General features: G+C 39.3%; 1 protein-coding gene across 4 annotated transcripts in view; it reads left to right on the plus strand.

The window, feature by feature from the left end:
* Window positions 1-22,049, plus strand: part of SETBP1 (SET binding protein 1) — a 375,356-nt gene that overhangs the window by 325,184 nt on the left and 28,123 nt on the right. For 2 of the 4 annotated variants that reach the window (XM_030847934.2, XM_060310615.1), the window contains exon 5: window positions 21,549-21,719. The exons of 1 other annotated variant lie outside the window; for it this stretch is intronic. In XM_030847934.2, coding sequence (XP_030703794.1) covers window positions 21,549-21,719 — 171 coding nt within the window. Of the gene's footprint in view, window positions 1-19,461; window positions 19,540-21,548; window positions 21,720-22,049 lie in introns of those variants that run through there. One more of the 4 variants, XM_070047001.1, reaches the window with a different exon arrangement.

A 22,049-nucleotide genomic window follows, 5' to 3' on the forward strand; every position in this document is an offset into this window, starting at 1 on the left:
CAGTGGCTTTTATTAATGTCAGGAGCCCTTGTTTTCTTTTCCTCTTTTGAAGTTACTATCAAAAGCAAATTATAGATTGTTCTGCAGGGGTCTGACCACCCCCATTTCATCACATCCCCTAATGGGATCTTCACAATCATTATGCAAAATAAGCACAGCAACTTGGAAGTCAGGCACCTGGGCAGATAAATAACATGAAAGACCTGGCTGCCCTTAATGACTGGGGAAGAGGGACAGAGTGCAGAGGTCCAGCTTGGGATAGCTCCAACAACAACGTGCATTGTGGCTTCTGGGAGCCTTTGTTTCCTCATCAGCGGAATGATCTTTCCAACCTGGTTACTCCGTGACTCTGGCAGACTTTGAGTGGTTTTCCTCGAACGTCTTTTAACTTCCTAGTATTTGACACCTCCTCTGTGTTTCGCTTTCTTGAAATGGAATAATAAATAGCTCATATTTCTGCCATGATTCCTCAAGTCATGAAAACCACATCCTCTTATTTATAATATTCATAGAATTGTAGAACATTTCTTATGGAGACTGGAAAAAAAACCCACCATCTTGTTTCCACTTCAGGTGGTGGTATCAGTGATGTGATTTTGTGTGAGTCCCTCCCACGCACTTTACAAGCACTGATGCAGCTCCATTCAGCACATATTGGTTGATCACTTAATCTCTTGCTAGCCCTTTGCCAGGTGGACACTGTTGGAAGCATATGAGAAATATAGGACACAAGCTCTTATCTCAATTTACTAATTATCTTATTGGGAAGTCAAGATCACTGTTTATAATAATAATAATGTTAATAACAGCATGCCTGTTAGGAGGCAGGCACTGCGCTAGATACTTGATAGATATTTACTTCATTTAAGCCTCAGCAAATTCCTTAGGTTCCTAAATTCCTTTTTAGTTCTGCTTTACCCACAAGGAATCTAAGACTTAGGTTAATTCGTCTGCCCACAGCTAAACAGTGATTGAAGATGTATCTGATTGCGTCCATGAGTTTGAAATGTCATATAACCAAGTGTTAAACTGAGTGAAGCAAAGTCTGCAGAGATGTGGTGTAGGTGCAGTGCTCTCTGCAAGGTCAGAGATGTGGAAGTTCTGGGTAAGGGACATTACCTGCTGCTTGAGTTTACCCTGAAAGGAATAAGCAGGAACTACCCCTGGGCAATGGAGAGGAGGCCCTAGTTCAGAAGTGAGAAGGAGAATATGGACTCCTGATAGAAAATGTTAAAATGAGCACTGGAAGACTGTTTTGCCACCCCCAATCCTCTTTAACAACAGGCAAGCCTTTGCTGAGACCACAGCGGAGAGAGAGCTTCCACCTGCCCAAACCTTGACCCCAGTCACCCTTTATGCTGGATGTCCTTCAAGCAAATTCCTGGCTTGACAAAGGGATGCCCTCACATAACTTCAATTATTTTTAAATTGATGCTTATAAAAACAAACACATTCCACTTATTACATAACCAAGGCTGAAAAAATAATGTTTTACTGTCAGTTTTATTAGTTGGGAAATGTAATAATTTCCAAGTTTGAGAAATACCGTCAAGAAATTATTTTTAATCTTTTATAAAGACTTACATTTGCTTCATTGACACCTCTTGGCAATTCCATTTGCTCCCTGAATCCTGGTTTCCGGCTTCCTTTCCTTTCTTAGGAAAGCTTAAGTCAAACATGGAAATTGTTTTTTAGCTCTGAGTTCATGGAGATTGTCCACAGTTGTAGCCTCGTTGCACATTCAATCCGAATTTTTTGTTTTCAACAGGTTCCGCAACTTCTTAATCCTATATTAAGCTATTATCTGCTTATACCCAGGGCTAACTAGACAAAATTAAGAAATAAGTTGTTTGCTGACAAAAGTTCTTTTCCTAAACCTTTTCCTAAAGAAAACCTGTCACTCCTTCTGTCACTTTTTGGAGTCCAGACACTAAAGTATCAATCTGTGTTTCTCATAACCATGGGAAAGGAAGGCTGTTTAAAGGAAAGCACCTGACAGAGAGCCTTGGGTTCAAATTCCTGCTACCATTAATTCTGTGAGACCCTGAATGTATTTCTTAACATTTCTGAGCCTCGTTTTCCTCATATATAAAATATAGTTAATACTATCTATTTCATTGGGTTGTGGGGACTTTTAGATTAAAAGTGACACATGTAATTGTTTGATCTTCAACCAAAAACAGTTTGTCCAGGAGTAACCAAAAGGACCTCATTAAAAAGTGGCACACCCTCCTGAGTCACTTTCACCATGAGGCACCCACAGGTGAGCAGGACACATGATAGAAACACCCAGATTAGCCTAGACCTGACTGGGTTTCCCAGGCCTTTCAGGTCCAGTAACTTGCATTTTATTTGGTTTATCTAATAGAAATGATATCTTTGTTGTCTCCTCAAAAATAGAAGTGCTTTTGGCTCTCAGATCTTCCTTATGATGGCCAGGTGACTTTCCTCCTGTTTAAGATTACCAGAGACTCTTTTGTCTACTCGAGATGCAGAATCAGAAGGAATCAGAGACCATAAAGAAACGCAGGACAAAAAGAAGTGTCATGCCCAAAGTCATAGAGCTAAAGATAAGTAAGCCTGGGAATCACCATCTCCTGAGCCTCTTTGGCCCTCCCCCCACCCTGCAGCTTTCCTCCATGACCATAAACCGTGCAGTAAACACACGAAGTCACCCTGAACGGAGACGCTGCTGTCCAGCAGGATTCTAAATGAATCACTGGGCCAGTGTGCAAAATATTCCGACAGCCTGAGTGCAGTGTGGCTCGTTATCTACAGCATATTCATCCATAAATGTGAGGTGTTTCTGTGTTGGACTCATCCCAATGTTCACTAGTCCTGTTTCTTAGTGGTCAGAGATTCAATATGTGTGATTTGCCTTTAGTTAGGGTGAGAGTCATCACTGCCCTTTCTCACTTTTTATGCTGATTCTTGACCATCTTTTGCTGTGCTGCAATAGCATTTTTACCAAGATCTGCCAAAATTCCTTCTTCATTATAGATATTCAATAGATGTTGGTTAAACAAATGGACAAATGAGCATATACATGAATATTCCCAGCACATATCAATCCAGTGGTATTTATGACCTGCTGGACTGACTTTGGTTTACAAATTAAACAAGCCATGAAATTTGAATTTAGTAAAAAGAATTTAGTTTGGGCCTGTATGTCAACTAATAACTATCTGGACTATTTTTAGCAAGTTGTTAGGATGTCAGGATTTAAAGCTGTAATACACCTGCTTTTTTCGGAAAGGGGTCACATGCCATCCCCTGGCCATCTCTGTTCTGGTTAAGCTAGTTGCATAGTTTCTATCTGCATAGCCGTCCTCTGACTATAATCAAATACCAGCCCATGAAGACAGGAAGAAAAAGTGAAAACCTCAGTGCAGAGGTATACAAATCCTTACTTGAAGAACACATACATTAGATGGAGACTTACCTTCTTGAAAACATATAACTTTCTAAAAGCCCTCACCTCCAGCCTCCTCTGGACAGTGAGCTGTCCAAATGAACAAAGCAAGAGTTGATTTACAAAAATATTATTTGAACAAGGCTTTGGGTATCTTCAGTGCAAGACCCATAACTCACTCATCAGTGTTTCCCCTATAATTCTTTGAAGGGAACTTCCAATGTACAAGTTGCCCAATAAAGGTTGAAGAAGGGAAAAGGAAACAAAGGGAGGGCAAGTAGGAATTGTGAACAGTAGGGCACGCTGGTTAAGCATCCGGGATCAAAAGGTATATTTCTACCCTTAGCACAGAAACCTTATTTTTTGTTGGCTCCCTTCTCAGAAACCTACTGGGAGCAGCTTTTGTCCCCTCTAATCACAATTGTACCCACAGAGAGCAAATCATCTCTTCTCCACGGCTGGGTGTCTGTGTGTCTACATGGAAATCCTTCATGACTCCCCATTACCCACAATGAAATCCAAACTCCCAGCATCATTCCCAGCCTGACCCAGGGCCCCGTCTTCTGCTACACTTCACCCACCCACCTAAGAAACTATATTGTAGCCACACAGGAATTCTTGCCTTTTGCCAAACATACCATTCTATTTTATGCTTCATGCCTTTGCACCTGCTGCCCTTTCTTCCCCTCATCCCCTTTCAGCCAATGTTTCCAAATTGTTAAAGACCCCAGTGAAATGTTACCTCCTCAGTGAAGTTCTTCCCTACCTAGGAGGGAAGTCACTCATTCCCTTGAGTAGTCATGGCTCTTATGCCTGATCCTGTTGTTTTTATCACAGAATATTGAAAACTAGTAAATACTAATCTATTAGTAAATACTAATATGTCTTTACCTCCAGCACTTTGATGATTGAGATTTATCTTTGTATCCTCTCATGTAAGCCTAGGAGATATGTACTATAATTAATTCCACTATTGATGAGAAAACAAAAATACAGAGAAGTTAAATAAGTTGCCCAGGTCCAGACAACCAGTAACTTATAACTCTCTGATTTGAACACAGGGAATGAGGGCTCAGAACAAACCCTTTCAACTACCTTGAAATGCCACTTTTGTTTAAAATAATCATGCTGGTTACCTTGTTACCTTTACTATGGCATTGATATTAATATAAATTCTTGTTCTTAATCAGCCAGGTCAATTATTTATGTTTGTATATGAGTTATATAGATAATAAGTTCCATTTTAAACTATTATCCTAGAATATAAGCTAGTTGTTAAAATCTCCCCAGTAAATCTCTGGCGTGCCCCAGGTGCAATGGAAGGTAATATGGGTAGTCTTTTCAGCTCAGGGGAGATTGTTATTTTTATTTAAATTTCTTGTTCCTGCATCTTGTTTCTTCAGCTAAATATTTGACTACCCCAAGACTGGACTCGTTCTTTTATTTTAAGGGTACCCCAAAGGACCTGGAGCAGCTGTGTTCATGATAGGCACTGAAACTTTTACTGAATAAATTAATGAAGGAACAAAACTGCTTCCTTGTTGCCATCCACCAACAACTTATTGAGAATGTGGCATCAAGTTGAATATCTAAGAGTTGACAAACTTTCTTGCTGGGGTCCCAGGTTTCAGAGAGTTGGTAGTTAGTTTGGATGGCAAAGATGGAGTGATTACTTGACCAGAAATCTCTCCTCCAAATCTCCAACACTTTCTTCAGTCAAGCATCTGGTGGCCTCCATCCTAATCACCTTTTGTAAATATCCAGCGTTTCCTCTTCTCATTCCTGACTGGCTTATTCTGGGCACATTCTCTGTGCCAGCCATTGTGCTAGGACGTGGGGACAGAAACATTCTGTATAAGAGAATCAGAATCCAAATGTATTAGCCAGTAATTAAGAAATACACTACCTACAAGGAAAGGAGTTTTGAGGTGGTAGATGAGCTGTAACTTTGGAGCCAGAAGACCCTTGGTTTAATTCCCAGCTCTGTCACTTAACTAGGTATTTGACCTTGTTCAAGTTATCTAACCTCTCAAAGCTTCAGTTTTCTTATTTTAAAAAGTATTTAATAAACCATCTACCTGAGAGGGCGATCATGCAGATTAAATGTCTTTCCACTTAACCCATCCCTCCTTTTTAAATAAAGACAAAATAATTTTATGGATGTTTTTGATATTTAGCATCTCATCCTCACCTCCGTGATTCCATGACCCTGGATAATTTGAAACTGCTTCTCCTGAAATGCTTATTCCTTCTCTTTTTTTTTTTTTTTGAAAAAAGCATTGTGCCTCCAAACTTTAGAACTCCCACTTCTTGGCCTTTGAAATGAAATCTAGAATGTAGAGGTCCTTCTTGTATATCTTTATCTTAAGACTAGGCCCTGAGTAACTGGATTGACATCTTGTGACTCTGAATCAAATTCAATAGTCTCTTCCCAGTTCCAGACTCTGCCAGTGGCTATTTCCCTCTCTGATCTCAAGCTCCACCAAAGGCTCTTCATTCCCATTGTCCACTTTTGGAAACTTTCCCTCACTCTTCTCTGGATGACTGCAAGTCTTCCTCAGGTGAACTAACTTTTAAAATACTCTCCTTTTATCTTAAATCATATAATGGCATATTGTCCATTATCTCTATTTATGCACCATGCAATGTTAGAACCAACACAGGCATTATTCAAACATAACTTATTTGGGGCTACTTTGGGGTCTGGCAACAGTGACATTTCCTTAGAGGATGGTTGAAAAAAAATGCACTGCGTCCTATTTCTTGAATAGAGGCTTGCATAATCAACCAAGTAGAAAGAAATGTTGAGATGCATTTAACCTCATTAGTTTCAAAAGGACTGACTCCAATCCATTAGAGTTGAGATACATTAGTGAAACTCAACTATTTCCAAATCTCATTTACATAATGGATGAGATGTGAAATGAGCCCAATGCAAGGGGAGCCGCCCAGAGGCACTGAAGTTTATCATAATATGTAAGAGTTCTTTTAGATCATTGCATTAAATTTCCACTAACAATATAACAAATTAATTGTATTACTGTACTAGCTCAAAGTCTACTGAGTGGAGAGTACCAGTGAGGAAGGCAGCCAGGGTTTCAAGGACTGTGGATGGGGAAGGATGCTCAGAGGGATATGAAGACTGTTACTTTACCTTTCTTCTGCCCCTTTAAGAAATTCTAGGCACCTCTGTAATCTGATGGTGGACTTTGGCTTTATTAGTGAGGTAAGCAAGGATGAGTAAATCAACTGTATCAGACAAGCCTCAGGACATCTAGAAATTGATCATTCTGCCGAAATAAGCACTCTGTGTTTATTAGCTGGGAGTTCATCACTATCACTTCTCCTCATCCAATTCCTAAGAGATTTCAAAGCCATCATCATGGTATTAGCCCGTCTGACTGAACTAGTAGAGATAAAGATTAGGAGATCTATCTAAAGATGGGTCTGAGTTTCTGTGATTTTTTTTCTCTTCTGTTGCAAAAAAGAGAGCTTTTCTAGCACACATTCTGTGTCTATATGTGTATGCCTACACACAGTCACAATGTGTTTGCATTTTACAGGATGATTTCAAATAGTGGAACAAAGTAGGTGGTTTGAAGAAAGCCATATTCAATGAAGCCCTTAAAACAATGCAACTTTCCCACATATAAAGCAATGACTACTTAACAAAGGGGCTGTATGCTGAATTGGCTTCTCTAGCTGATACAGTGTGTCCATACAGTGGGCGATCTTACACTGAGAATAATTAGATTCCGTAACCACATTTATAAACCTAATATCCATACATGGCCAGACTCCTACAGATATGTTCTTAAGAGATGAGTACATATTGGACTGATCTTTCACAAACCAGTAACTATGCATTTATCTATTTACACATATATTTATAGACACACATGCATTTAAGCTCCTGATATCAAGCTCTTTTCTCAATGTGGCTTCTAAATAAGCAGTAATCAAAATGCAAATAAGGTGACCCAGTTAGCACCAAGATCTGTATTACCATGCAGATGTGCACTGCAAGTCTGTGTTCTAAAGGTAAAAAGGAAGATACTACAAAAGATGCTTATATTAACAGCTACTGAGCCCTTCACATTAGGGAGAGTCTAGGGAAGAATCCTCCAGAGCCAGTGGTCTTATAGCTTGGATCATAACTGCCATTTTTGGCTTGGTCTGTTTTAAAGCTGCCCTGTGAGTATAGAATAACCAGCATGCAAGAAGGCTGCTTCTGTGAAGTCTCAGAATGTAATCCTTTTAGCAGAAAGCCAACATGCTGGCCTGAGACAGTCCAAGAATAAGGCTGGGGTCAGAGTCATACCCCTGTCACCCTCTTTGTGTGACACTGGGCAAAGCAAGATACATCCGTTTCTGGGGCTCAATTGCCCAGGAAGGACTGGACTACTTCCCTTCCAACTCTAAACTGCCTTGATTTTACTTTGCTGAAGCTCCTTTGTGCTCATCTATTGAAACCTGTAACATGCTTTATGTGCATCAGTTGCAAATTCCTAACCTACCTGATCACCAGGGATGTCACAAGAGCATACTTGATGCAGTGTGCTACTAAATTGGTTTTAATTACATGTATGCATCCTTTCTTCCCTTGTTAGTATCTTTTGAAAATCCCTTTGTTATATTTTTCAGTGAAACAGGTACCACTCTATTATCTCTGTTTTTTAAGCATGGGAGCAGTTACATCAGCATTCTGTTTGGTTCTATCTATCTGCTCTTAATCCTTCTGGGGTGTGTGTGTGTGTCTGTGTGTGTGTGTGTGTGTGTGTGTGTGTGTGTCTGTGTGTGTGTGTGTGTGCAGGAATTGACTTAGGCAGGCCAGGGTACTAACCTGAGCTTAAAAGTATCTTTGAACCTTAAGCTGTGTACAAAATGTGTTGTGTGTGTGTGTGTCTGTATGTCTGTGTGTACATGTGTACGCTTTTTTCCTAAGAAGAGGTTCTCATGTCTAAGATGCAGAAAGATTAAAAACCTCTAACCTGAGATGTCTCCTCTTTGCAATTTTGATGTTCGCTTTATTTCCATTCTGGGTGATATCACTGGGCACATCTAGAAAATACCTTTCATCTGGTGTGACTTTTTCACTGTAGGATTAGGAGAGACTGACTTCTACATCATTAGAATTTACTGTATAAGGGATTCTTTAATAAAAAATCTCTTTGAAGTTCCAGTAGACAAAATGTTCTCTCCTCAGCCCATTTCTTCACTTCTAAATTAAGAGAAGCAAGAACTAATCAGATTGTTCAGCAGTTTCTCTGAATCTAGACAACTTAGAATAGTAAAGCTAGAATAGATTCTGACCAAGAGGAAGGTGAAGCACAGTGAGATTCCAGGTGCTGTTCAAGTTCATCCAGTCAGTGTGGAGCAGAGCCTGAAATAACTCAACTCTCAGAACTCTAGTCTCTTAACTTTCATATTAACAAATTATTTGTCTCTGGTACAATTTATTGACTATAAGTATTCATTGTATAGTTTCTTTGTGTCTGCATTATGCTAGGAAGATATAAGAAAATATTATAAAATCTCTATATCCTAAAGAATTTAAATCTTGTAGGAGACATACACGACTTCAACATATGAAATAATTTTAAAATGAAACAATTAGTACAAAGACACTGTAGTGCTAAGTAATAATAGTTAAAGCAATTGACTTCTTACTCTCTAGGCACCATAATAAGTGTTTTTGTATGTGTTAGTTTTTCTATTACTGCTATAACAAATTTCTACAAACTTAATAGCTTCACCAACACAAATTTATTATATTACAGTATTGGAGGTCAGAAGTCCAAAATGAGTCTCACTGAGCTAAAATCAAAGTATCAACTTCCTTTCTGAAAACTATAGGAAAGAATCTATTTCCTTGTCTTTTCCAGCTTCTTGAAGCCATTTGCATTCCTTAACTCATGTCCCTCCTCCTCCATCTTCAAAGCCAGCAGCCTAGCCGCTCTCTTACCCTACTTCCATCACCACATCTCTTTCTCTGACTCTTCTTTTCTACCTCCTTCTTTCACTTCAGTGGACACTTTTGATTACATTTTGACCATCTCGTAATCAAGGATACTTTCTAGATGTTAAGGTCAGCTGATTGACAATATTAATTCTGTCTGCATCCTTAATTCTCTCTTGCTATGATACATAACACATTCACAGGTTCTAGGAATTAGAAAGGGGGACATTATTTTCTGTCTACCACAATATATAAACTCCTTTAATCCTCAGTAACCTCGTTTAACAGATGAGGAAACTGAGCATAGAGAGCTGACATGAATTGCCCCAAATCACACAGCTAGTAATGCAGGTAGTCTTACTCCAGAGAATGTGTTCTTCACCTGTACTCTATACTGTACTGAAAAAGGAGTTTTAGATTAGAGGACCAAGTGTGCATGGGTGGCTTCCCCAGAGGGTTTGGGCCTAGAAGAATAAATGTGTATTTCGTTTGTCCATTCATCCATCCAACACTTTTGAGTATGTAATATCTATCAAGCTAAGTGCTGGGAAATCAAAAGAAAGTTAGACGTGGTTCCTGGACTTCTAGAATTTTGCAGTTGCCTACAAAAATTGTCAGAGAAATGAACAAATAATTACACAATAGGAGATAAGTCCTATTGCAGAAGTCTGTCCAAGATGATAAGACATGTTTGTGCAAGGGAGAAACTAAATCTACCTGACAACGAGATGTGGGTTTACTTTTTCCCAATTGCCTTTCCAAACATATCTTTCAGTGTTTGTTTTTTACAACTCAGCCTAAGCACTCTTGTCTCAGTTGCACAAAGAAGGCTTGTTATTTCTGCTTTTGCTCTTGTCTTTTCCCAGCCCTGGCAGGCTCTCCCTCTACTTCTAGTTATTGAATTCTACTCATCGTTCAAGACTGGGGGTTTTGTACCTGTAACTGTCTTCCTGAGTGGACAGGCTAGCCCCTTTCAGAGAAGGTTCATGATCCCTGTACTTAATGGTACCTGGTACTTACAGGCTCTTAATGAATGTTGAATTAATATATGCATGAGCACAAAACCACCTCAGATCCCACTGAGATCTCATTTTCCTCCTAATTTGTGGAGGACTCATTTGGCTTCCTGTCTCATTTGGTTTATCAGTTTTGTAAGTGTTTTTGTCTTATCCCACTCTCCACTTCTAAAGACAGAGATCACATTTTCTGAGTTGTGCTGTGCAGCACTCAGATACCTGTTGATTTTAAAATGATTGACTCCAGGCTAACTGAATAGCATCCTACTTACAAGTGACCTTGCCTGAATTTCATCTCTCAAGGTCCCAAAATGAAGTAAAACTCATTTGACACAAAACACATGTTGATAAGACCACCACCTGCAATTGAGCAAGTAGTTCACTTTCTGTAGGAACCTGGCTCGTGGGGAGAAATGCACTGAAATCCAGTGCATGCTCCTCTCTCCAAACCATGAGCAGTGGGGGGTGCATGTGCCACAGGAAGCCATAACTTAATCTAACTTTTACAATGGTGCCCTCCCTTTGCTAAGAGCTGGGTCCTTGGGAATCTCCACCTAGGTGGGATGACTTTTACAAATTCACCCAAAGATTCTGTATCGGTAGCAAAGCCTCTGTTTTTTGATGATTAAAAAGGCACTTTAGGATCTTTCAGTATCCTTATAAAAAGTAACAACTATCTTTATGCTATGCAGAGATTATTAGAATGCACTTCTTAGAAAACTTAGGGACTTCACTGCTTAGACCAGTGTCACGTCCCTGGTATGGTAGATGTTCAATAAATATTTGTTCAGTTAATGAATAAAGTGATGCAACAAAAAATAACACTTTTATTGACTTTGGCACAGAAAAATATTGTTTTCCAAATCCCAAGGTTATCTATTTCCTTTTTCTTAATTTTATTTTATTTATTTTTTTTTATACAACAGGTTCTTATTAGCTATCTATTTTATACGTATTACTATATATATATGTCAATCCCAATCTCCCACTTCATCCCACCAGCACCCCCACTCCCGCTTTCCCCCCCTTGGTGTCCATACATTTGTTCTCTACATCTGTGTCTCTATTACAGCCTTGCAAGCTGGTTGATCTGTACCATTTTTCTAGATTCCACATATATGCGTTAATAAACGATATTTGTTTTTCTCTTTCTGACTTACTTCACTCTGTATGACAGTCCCTAGGACCATCCATGTCTCTACAGATGACATAATTTCATTCCTTTTTATGGCTGAGTACTATTCCATTGTATATATGTACCACATCTTTATCCATTCATCTGTTGATGGACACTTAGGTTGCTTCCATGACCTGGCTATTGTAAATAGTGCTGCAATGAACATTGGGGTGCATGTGTCTTTTTGAATTATGGTTTTCTCTGGGTATATGCCCAGTAGTGGGATTGCTGGGTCATATGGTAATTCTGTTTTTAGTTTTCTAAGAAACCTCCATACTATTCTCCATAGTGGCTGTACCAATTTACATCTGCACCTAAAGTGCAAGAGGGTTCCCTTTTCTCCACACCCTCTCCAGCATTTGTTGTTTGTAGATTTTCTGATGATGCCCATTCTAACCGGTGTGAGGTGATACCTCATTGTAGTTTTGATTTGCATTTCTCTAATAATTGGTGGTGTTGAGTAGCTTTTCATGTGCCTCTTGGCCATCTGTATGTCTTCTCTGGAGAAATGTCTACTTAGGTCTTATGACCATTTTTTGATTGGGTTGTTTGTTTTTTTGATATTGAGCTACATGAGTTGTTTATATATTTTGGAGGTTAATCCTTTATCCATTTATTTGTTTTGTAAATATGTTCTCGAATTCTGAGGGTTGTTTTTTCATCTTGTTTATAGTTTCCTTTGCTGTGTAAAAGCTTTTAAGTTTCACTAGGTCCCATTTGTTTATTTCTGTTTTTATTTCCATTACTCTAGGAGGTGGGTCAAAAAAGATCTTGCTGTGATTTATGTCAAAGAGTATTCTCCCTATGTTTTCCTCTGAGAGTTTTATAGTGTCCAGGCTTGCATTTAGGTCTTTAATCCATTTTGAGTTTATTTTTGTGTATGGTGTTAGGGAGCGTTCTAATTTAATTCTTTCATATGTAGCTGTCCAGTTTTCCCAGCACCACTTATTGAAGAGACTGTCTTTGCTCCATTGTATATCCTTGCCTGCTTTGTCATAGATTAGTTGACCATAGGTGCGTGGGTTTATCTCTGGGCTTTCTATCCCGTTTCATTGATCTATATTTCTGTTTTTGTGCCAGTACCATATTGTCTTGATTACTGTAGCTTTTAGTATAGTCTGAAGTCAGGGAGTCTGATTCCTCCAGCTCCATTTTTTTCCCATCAAGATTGTTTTGGCTATTCGGTGTCTTTCGTGTATCCATACAGATTTTAAGATTTTTTGTTCTAGTTCTGTAAAAAATGCCATTGGTAATTTGATAGGGATTGCATTGAATCTGTTGATTGCTTTGGGTCCTATAGTCATTTTCACAATATTGATTCTTCTCATCCAAGAACATCGTATATCTATATATCTGTTTGTGTCATCTTTGATTTCTTTCATCAGTGTCTTATAGTTTTCTGAGTACAGGTCTTTTACCTCCTTACGTAGGTTTATTCCTAGGTATTTTACTCTCTTTGTTGCAATGGTGAATGGGATTTTTTCCTTAATTTCTCTTTCTGATCATTCATTGTTAGTGTATAGAAATGTAAGAGATTTCTGTGCATTAATTCTGTATCCTGAAACTTTACCAAATTCATTGATTAGCTCTAATAGTTTTCTGGTGGCATCTTTAGGATTCTCTATGTATAGTATCATCTGTCATCTGCAAATGGTGACAGTTTTACTTCTTCTTTTCCAATTCATATTCCTTTTATTTCTTTTTCTTCTCTGAATGCCGTGGCTAGGACTTCCAAGACTATGTTGAATAAGAGTGGTGAGAGTGGACATCCTTGTCTTGTTCCTGATCTTAGATAAAATGCTTTCAGTTTTTTACCATTAAGAATGATGTTTGCTGTGGGTTTGTCATATATGACCTTTGTTATGTTAAGGTAGATTCCCTCTATGCCCACTTTCTGGAGAGTTTTTATCATAAATGGGTGTTGAATTTTGTCAAAAGCTTTTTCTGCATTTATTGCAATGATCATATGATTTTTATTCTTCAATTTGTTAATATGGTGTATCACATTGATGGATTTGCATATAATGAAGAATCCTTGCATCCCTGGGATAAATCCCACTTGATCATGGTGTATGATCCTTTTAATGTGATGCTGGATTCTGTTTGCTAGTATTTTGTTGAGGATTTTTGCATGTATATTCATCAGTAATATTGGTCTGTAATTTTCTCTTTTTGTAGTATCTTTGTCTGGTTTGGGTATCAGGGTAGTGGTGGCCTCATAGAATGAGTTTGGGAGTGTACCTTCCTCTGCAATCTTTTGGAAGAGTTTGAGAAGGATGGGTGTCAGCTCTTCTCTAAATATTTGATAGAATTCACCTGTGCAGCCATCTGGTCCCAGACTTTTGTTTGTTGGAAAATATTTAATCAGAGTGTCAACTTCATTACTTGTGATTTGTCTGTTCATGTTTTCTATTTCTTCCTGGTTCAGTCTTGGAAAGTTATACCTTTCTAAGAATTTGCCCATTTCTTCCAGGTTGTTCATTTTATTGGCATAGAGTTGCTTGTAGTAGTCTCTTAGGATGCTTTGTATTTCTGCGGTGTCCGTTGTAACTTCTCCCTTTTCATTTCCAATTTTGTTGATTTGAGTTCTCTCCCTGTTTTTCTTGATGAGTCTGGCTAAAGGTTTATAAATTTTGTTTATCTTCTCAAGGTACCAGCTTTTAATTTTATTGATCTTTGCTATTGTTTTCTTGTTTCTATTTCATTTATTTCTGCTCTGATCTTTATGATTTCTTTCCTTCTACTAATTTTGGGCTTTGTTTGTTCTTCTTTCTCTAATTACTTTAAGTGTAAAGTTAGGTTGTTTATATGAGAGTTTTCTCATTTCTTGAGGTAGGATTGTATTGCTATATACTTTCCTCTTAGAACTGCTTTTGCTGCATCCCATAGGTTTTGGATCATTGTGTTTTCATTGTCATTTGTCTCTAGGTATTTTTTGATTTCCTGTTTGATTTCTTCAGTGACTACTTGGTTATTTAGTAGCATATTGTTTAGCCTCCATGTGTTTGTGTTTTTTACATTTTTTTCCCTGTAATTTATTTCTAATCTCATAGCAGTGTGGTCAGAAAAGATGCTTGATATTATTTCAATTTTCTTAGATGTACTGAGGCTTGATTTGTGACCCAGGATGTGATCTACACTGGAGAATATTCCATATGCACTTGAAAAGAAAGTGTAATCTGCTGTTTTCATATGGAATGTCCTATAAATATCAATTAAATCTATCTGGTCTGTTGTGTCATTTAAAGCTTGTGTTTCCTTATTAATTTTCTGTCTGGATGATCTGTCTGTTGGTGTAAGTGAGGTGTTAAAGTCCCCCACTATTATTGTGTTACTGTCGATTTCCTCTTTTGTAGCTGTTAGCCCTCGCCTTATGTATTGAGGTGCTCCTCTGTTGGGTGTATATATATTTATAATTGTTATATGTTTTTCTTGGATTGATCCCTTGATCATTATGTATTGTCCTTCATTGTCCCTTGTAACATTCTTTACTTTAAAGTCTATTTTATCTGAAATGAGTATTGCTACTCCAGCTTTCTTTTGATTTCCATTCGCTTGGAATATCTTTCTCCATCCCCTCACTTTCACTCTGTATGTGTCCCTAGGTCTGAAGTGGGTCTCTTGTAGACAGCATATATATGGGTCTTGTTTTAGTATCCATTCAGCTAGCCTGTGTTTTTTGGTTGGAGCATTTAATCCATTCATATTTAAGGTAATTATCGATGTGTATTTTCCTATTACCATTTTCTTAATTGTTTTGGGTCTGTTTTTGTAGGTCATTTTCTTTTCTTGTGTTTCCCACTTAGAGAAGTTCCTTTACATTTGTTGTAGAGCTGGTTTGGTGGTGCTTAATTATCTTAGCTTTTGCTTGTCTGTAAAGCTTTTGATTTCTCCATCAAATCTGAATGAGATCCTTGCCAGATAGAGTAATCCTGGTTGTAGGTTCTTCCCTTTCATCACTTTAAATATATCATGCCCCTCCCTTCTGGCTTGTAGAGTTTCTGCTGAGAAATCAGCTTTTCACCCTATGGGAGTTCCCATGTATGTTATTTGCCATTTTTCCCTTGTTGTTTTTAATAATTTTTCTTTGTCTTTAATTTTTGTCAGTTTGATTACTATGTTCCTTGGCATGTTTCTCCTTGGGTTTATCCTGCCTGGGACTCTCTGTGCTTCCTGGACTTGGGTGGCTATTTCCTTTCCCATGTTAGGGAAGTTTTCAACTACAATCTCTTCAAATATTTTCTTGGGTCCTTTCTCTCTCTCTTCTCCTTCTGGGACTCCTATAATGTGAATGTTGTTGCCTTTAATGTTTTCCCAGAGGTCTCTTAGGCTGTCTTCATTTCTTTTCATTCCTTTTTCTTTATTCTGTTCCACAGCTGTGAATTCCACCATTCTGTCTTCCAGCTCACTTATCTGTTCTTCTGCCTCAGTTATTCTGCTGTTCCTTCCCTCTAGTCTATTTTTCATTTCAGTTATTTTATTGTTCATCTCTGTTTTTTCTTTAATTCTTCCAGGTGTTTGTTCTTTAATTCTTCTAGGTCTTTATTAAACATTTCTTGCATCTTCTCGATCTTTGCCTCCGTTCTTTTTCCAAGGTCCTGGATCATCTTCACTATCATTATTCTCAATTCTTTTTCTGGAAGGTTGCCTATCTCCACTTCATTTAGTTGTTTTTCTGGGGTTTTATCTTGTTCCTTCATCTGATACATAGTCCTCTGCCTTTCATTTTATCTATCTTTCTGTGAATGTGGTTTTCATTCCACAGGCTGCAGGATTGTAGTTCTTGCTTCTGCTGTCTGCCCTCTGACAAGCGTATCTATTTCTTGATTCACTTTATTCTGTAACGTATATCCCCTTATTTCCATGGGTGAAGTTCATTTGCAAACAAGAAAAAATAGCAATGGGAGCTTTCGAGCAGACAACCAATATATGAGAAAAGGAATTATAATCAAGTTTTCAGTGTGAGTTTCCTCTTGTGAAAAATATATTATCTACTGGTTTGCCCAAAAGCCAATGTGTCATGGGACAGAAAAGAATATTGAATTGAGTCAAGAGGCATGGATTTCAGCACCACCTTCTTCGCACTTGTGATATGTGAGCTTGAGCACATCACCTGGTCCTCTATGCCTTGGTTTTCTTATTTGTGAATTTGGAGTTTCACCATCTGCCTCTTGTCATCCACAGGGATACTGCAAGGGGCAAATAGCATAATGCATGTCATTGCTCTTTGCAAGGTTAAAAGCCACCGAGTGCTCAACAAAACATGCCTCTCAGTCCATGCCAAGCACTGAATTCTACAGTGAAAGGGCCAGGAAGGTGACAGAAGGAACTAACCACCCCACTGGTGTCGGCCTCTGTCACTATGCCATCCTAAGTTTTGTCTCCAAGAAACATCTGCATTTGCAATCTTAGAATTAAAATGTTAATTAAACCTATATTAATTGCATAGTATTTTCCAGATATACTGCTTTCTGTAGTAAATGTTACAAAATGAATTACGTATGATCCCTGGATGATGATTTTATCAACCCCTTTATTTTAAAGAAACTATGAGATGAGGACTCAGTCAGGAGTTAGGATCTATTTCTTACCACTTCTTATCAGCTGTGTGATTTTAGATGCGTTGTCTGACCTCCTTGAACCTCCATTTTCTCATCTAGAAAAAAGGAGTAAATAATAACTGTCCCACAAAGGTTTGTTTGTTTGTTTGTTTCCCCATAGAGAAAATGAGATAAGTCGATAACTAACTTTACAAACCTAGAGCAACATACAAATTACTCTATGGTGAGGCTGGTTTTTATTATCCAAGGTCACAGAGCTCATTAAAGAGATCCTGGGAAAGTCAGCCATCGTAGACCCTGCTTTTCTTCCATGACCCCTGTAACCTTGAGCAACCTGGGGAAGAGGTAATTGAACAAAAACTACTACTTCGGAAGAAACAGAATCAAAATATCGAAACTATTGACTCAATATTGACTCACCCTTAAGGCGGTAAACAGTGCTTCGGTCTCTGACCTTTCCACATTCTGGGGCAGTCAATAACCTGGCTGCTAGATGCAGCACCTGCCACTGATTCTGATTTGGGAGTACTTTAACCTTGAACTGAGCTCCAAGTAACCAAGGCAACAGGAAGTCAGCTTCTGCGTCAAAGGAGTTGGAATCCATAAATCAAGTCCCTAATGCAAACACGGTGTGCAGGTAGAGGTTCAAGAGGATAAGTGGTCTATGAGAAATTACCTTTGAAAATGAGTGACTGTCCCTCGATAGGCTACTGCACAGTTTCAAAGAGTTTTTTAAAAATTTATCAATAGAGGTCTACAGGTTATAGTAGAATGTTTTCATATAAGTTTAACTTTTTTTATTTCCTTTTGGCTTCTCTGTCTTAATTATAAACAGATGTTGGATCCACAAAGTTATTAGCATTGTTATTTCCTCCTTTAAAAATGTACTGGCCTCCAGATATGCAGGCCTCAATACAATTTGTCCTGTGTTGGGGTTTGGTGATCCTCTGAACACATCTACCAAGTGTGCTCTCCATGCAGACTGCTGTCCGAATTTGACATAGTGATCCTTTCCCAGATCAAAGCCATCCTTGCTTTTCCTCATGCCCCAGTGTAAAGAGCAGTGCCACATCTCAGTGGTCCAGTCAGTACAGTGCTGAATCTGGGCTTCTTTATGATTGATCTCCAGCCTCAAAAATCTTCCTCCCGTGGAGAGAGCAGCCAGGCCCATTCTGGGAAGGAACTTGCCAAATATCCCACCACTCTACCACCGCCGAGCATTTGTGAGAGCTTGTTTCTGAACTGTTTCACGTTCCTCTGGTCCTTTGGGTACCTCAGCATGGAGTATCAGCTGCCACCTGGAATGAAGAGAAACAAAGACTTCCAGTGGCCAGCCTGCCCAATGCTCTCTCCCAAGAAGTCACCCATTCCAGTCTCCTGAGACCTCTGCTCTCAGACAGAGTTTATGCATTACAAGTACTGTTATATTAGCCTTTGTTTAACGGTTATCTAATATTCTTGCCCACATATACTACTTCTGGGATTGTTTCCCTAATCCTTTCAAAACTGAAAAATGTCTGAGCAAACATCAGGATTTTTTTTTCAATTTGTTTTCAAATTCATTGGACAGCAACTGGCAAAAAGTACTATAATCTAGAAAATCCTAAATTATCTAGGGTTTTCAAGATAGCTAGAGTGACAATCTGAATTATAGAGTGTTTTAAGTGTCATCTTATTACTTTTAACTTATTCTATACCATAAACACTTGAGTAGCAAGGTACACCCGATAGAGGTGTGATCAGATCTGCTTTAAGGGAATGATGTGGATTGTGAACATTTGCATGAAAAGGGGTACAACTAAAATGGCTTGAAATCACTGTGTTCCCAAGTGAGAGTTAAATATCTGCCTGCTAATCCTGTTTATGGCTCATTCCCTGCACATATAATAATATGAGCAAAGAACTCCCTGTCCCACCTGTGTCCACAGGTACAAAGAGGACAGACAGATCAGGGAGTTTTTCCAAAGGAGCTGTTATCCAATAGAACTCTGGCAGCTTAGAGTCCCGGAGGTGTGCTGTGCAAAGGACGACTGCAACCATTTGACAGGAACAGGACCAGGGTGGCGTGGAGTACCACGGTGGGGAATTCTTATCAGACTCACGCCTGCTGTCCCATTGCAGATTTGTTAGCAGCCCACTATTCTAGCACATCAGTCAGTCTACCCAGATGACCATACTGTGATAGACTTCTAGATTCTTTCCAAACTATGTTTATTTTGTTAATGGAAAAAGAGTTTAATATATGTTTGTGGTTTAAAAAATATTAACAATAAAGAAGGCTAAGGAGCAAAAGTAAAAACTCCCTCACTAATCTTCCCTGTGCTCTCCTTCCTCAGAATAACCATGGTTAACTATTTGGATGTATCTCCTTGCAGAAGATTCTGTTTGCATTTTACATATACTACATGTGTATACCTTGCGTATTCCTGGCACACCTGCATATTTTACAAGCGGGCATCATCCGGGGATCATGTACGTGTTTGCTGCACCTCCTGATTTCTTGATGGTTGTGCCTTGCGGTCTCTCTGTCATAGAATTTGATGTTTGTCCACTCCCATAGTCAAACGCTATGAAATATGAAATCAAAAAAGAAAAATTGTATTTTTATTTACAACACGTCAAGTGGAGGTTTCAGAGATCGGGATGGAGAGTAGGAGGAAGGTAGTAGACAGTAAATGAAAGTGTCAGCATTTCTTCCTTAGGTGGTTACAGGTGCCTTTTCCAGGTGTGATATAGGCCCTCTGTGTCCTCAGTGTGAAGCATGCTGTTGGTAGACCAGGTCATGGGCAGAAGTTGGAAGATGGTAAGGTAGACCAAGATGATCCCTGAGTTTAGCGTCTGGCTGCTTGAAAACTTCGAGCTCTGACATTAAGAGCTGTATGAGTTTAGTCAGTTATCTCTTAACATCTCAGAAATATGTTGTCCTCATCTATAAAAGTAAGAAAAGAGTAACCTCCACACTACATGCTTCACAGGGCTGCCATTAGGCCAAAGTGAGCAGATCTCACTGGAGGTGAGCTGTTACTATAGGAGGGACCAGTGTCACTCAAGTTGGTTAAGATGGGAAAAAAGGTCAGGAACTACCGTGATACGGCCTGTTTCATGTTATTGCTATCAGTGGCATGTAGCCAACAAATAAAGAAATTCTGAGTAGATGACCATTTGACATGGATTCAGACACCTGCAGCTTCTGAACTTATGTTTGGAGGAGTTGGAGAGTGACTTTTTTTGCAGCTAGTGATGTAGAAGGTGTCCAGAAATCCTTGGTCATGTCAGGGAAGAAAACTGAGCCTTTGTTGGCTGGCTTCCGTTTGGTCTGAGGAGCAGGTTATAATAGTGATAGCAGTATAATAGGAATAATCATAATAGGAAACAATTATATAGCATGAACTATGTGCCAGACACTGTTCTAGGCCCTTTATTTTGATTGATCATGGATGCCCCCAACCACCCCTATGAGGTAATGCAGTTCCCTCCCATCTGCACAGTTAAGGAAGCTTGAAGCTTGGAGAGGTTAAGTAACTTGCTCATGATCACACAGTTGAAAAGTAAGAGGGCCGGGATTTGAGCCCAGCAAACAAGGCTCCAGAACAGTTCTTATAATGTGTTATGTAGTAAGTTTCCAGGCCCTTTCAGAGGCACCTCATAAGAGTCTACCCAGGCTTTTCAGCATCAAAAAATTGTGACTATTATGACCAGACACTCAAAGGCCCCCAGGTTCAGCTCTTACTTGGCCCAGTCACTGTTGTGACACACCAGTCCCTACAGGGCATCTCCTGCCTCCAGAAGGCCGGCCTCTTGTCTGAATCATCTTCATTCCTCACCCATGACTTAGCAGACACTCTTCTCAGCACTGGGAATGCCTTTCCTTCGACCTTGCTGCTCTAGCATGAACTCTGGGAAGGCTTTCCTTACTTCTTCCCACACGAATCCCTGCCTCCTGAGAACTCCCCAGGCACTTGTAATGAGTAACACACAGGCCTGCCCATACTTGTTGCACAGTTTTTCCTTTTCATTCAGTCTTGTCTTCCTAGCTGGATGAGATGAGAAGCCTCACTAGGGTGGGGTCAACTTCTCCCCTCCATGCTCTGCACACCAAAACCTCTGTAAAGACAGGCTTCTTGATCCATGGAAGGTAAAGCATGCATGATGGCTTACACTGCTTCATTAGGCCTGTGCCCCGACCCCCACTTTCAGGCAGGCCACCTGGAATGTTGTCACCACTAACCTCAGCCACAAAACCAAAACCAGTCATGCTGCTAATTTGTTTTGTTTTGTTTCCTTTAAACGTTCTAAAATATCATTCTTGCACCAGAAGGAGGTCAGATCATTTGATGATTTCTTCAGGTCACTTTCAGATTTTATGTTGTCTGTCTTCCTATTTCTTTAAAGTAACTGCAGGCTTTGGGGTTATTTTTTTTAGGGATTCCAAGTCCCCACTTAAAAGTGGACCAAACAGCAGCACATAGTAAGAACGAGGGCTCAGCGTCCACTATGATGACCAGGAAGAAGCCAGCTGCAGTGGACAGTGTTGCAATCCCACCAGCCCCAGTGTTATCTCTCCTTGCTGCATCTGCAGCAACATCAGATGCAGGTGAGCACTTCACATGCTTTGGGTTCATCCCAGGGAAGGTGGGCATGGAGAAGGCCCTCCAGGAATGTGCTGCTGCTAAGTACAGGTAAGAGTTCTCTCTTCAGCCAACCTCCTGCAGACACTGAGCATGTGAGCTGTTTCAGCATTGGAGTTTTCAAGTAGGAGAAGGTCTAAGAAAGGAAGGAGATCATCTCAGAACCTAGAGGCAAAGGTCAGTGAGTAGTAGTAACAGTATTAATTACTCTTTATCAAGGCTTAGTAACTTCTAGTCTCTGCATATAGGACCTTATATATCTCATGTAACTCATAAAATAACTGTGAAATAAATAC

This window comes from Globicephala melas, chromosome 13 (genome assembly GCF_963455315.2).
Source record: "Globicephala melas chromosome 13, mGloMel1.2, whole genome shotgun sequence".
NCBI classification, from domain to species: Eukaryota; Metazoa; Chordata; class Mammalia; order Artiodactyla; family Delphinidae; genus Globicephala; species Globicephala melas.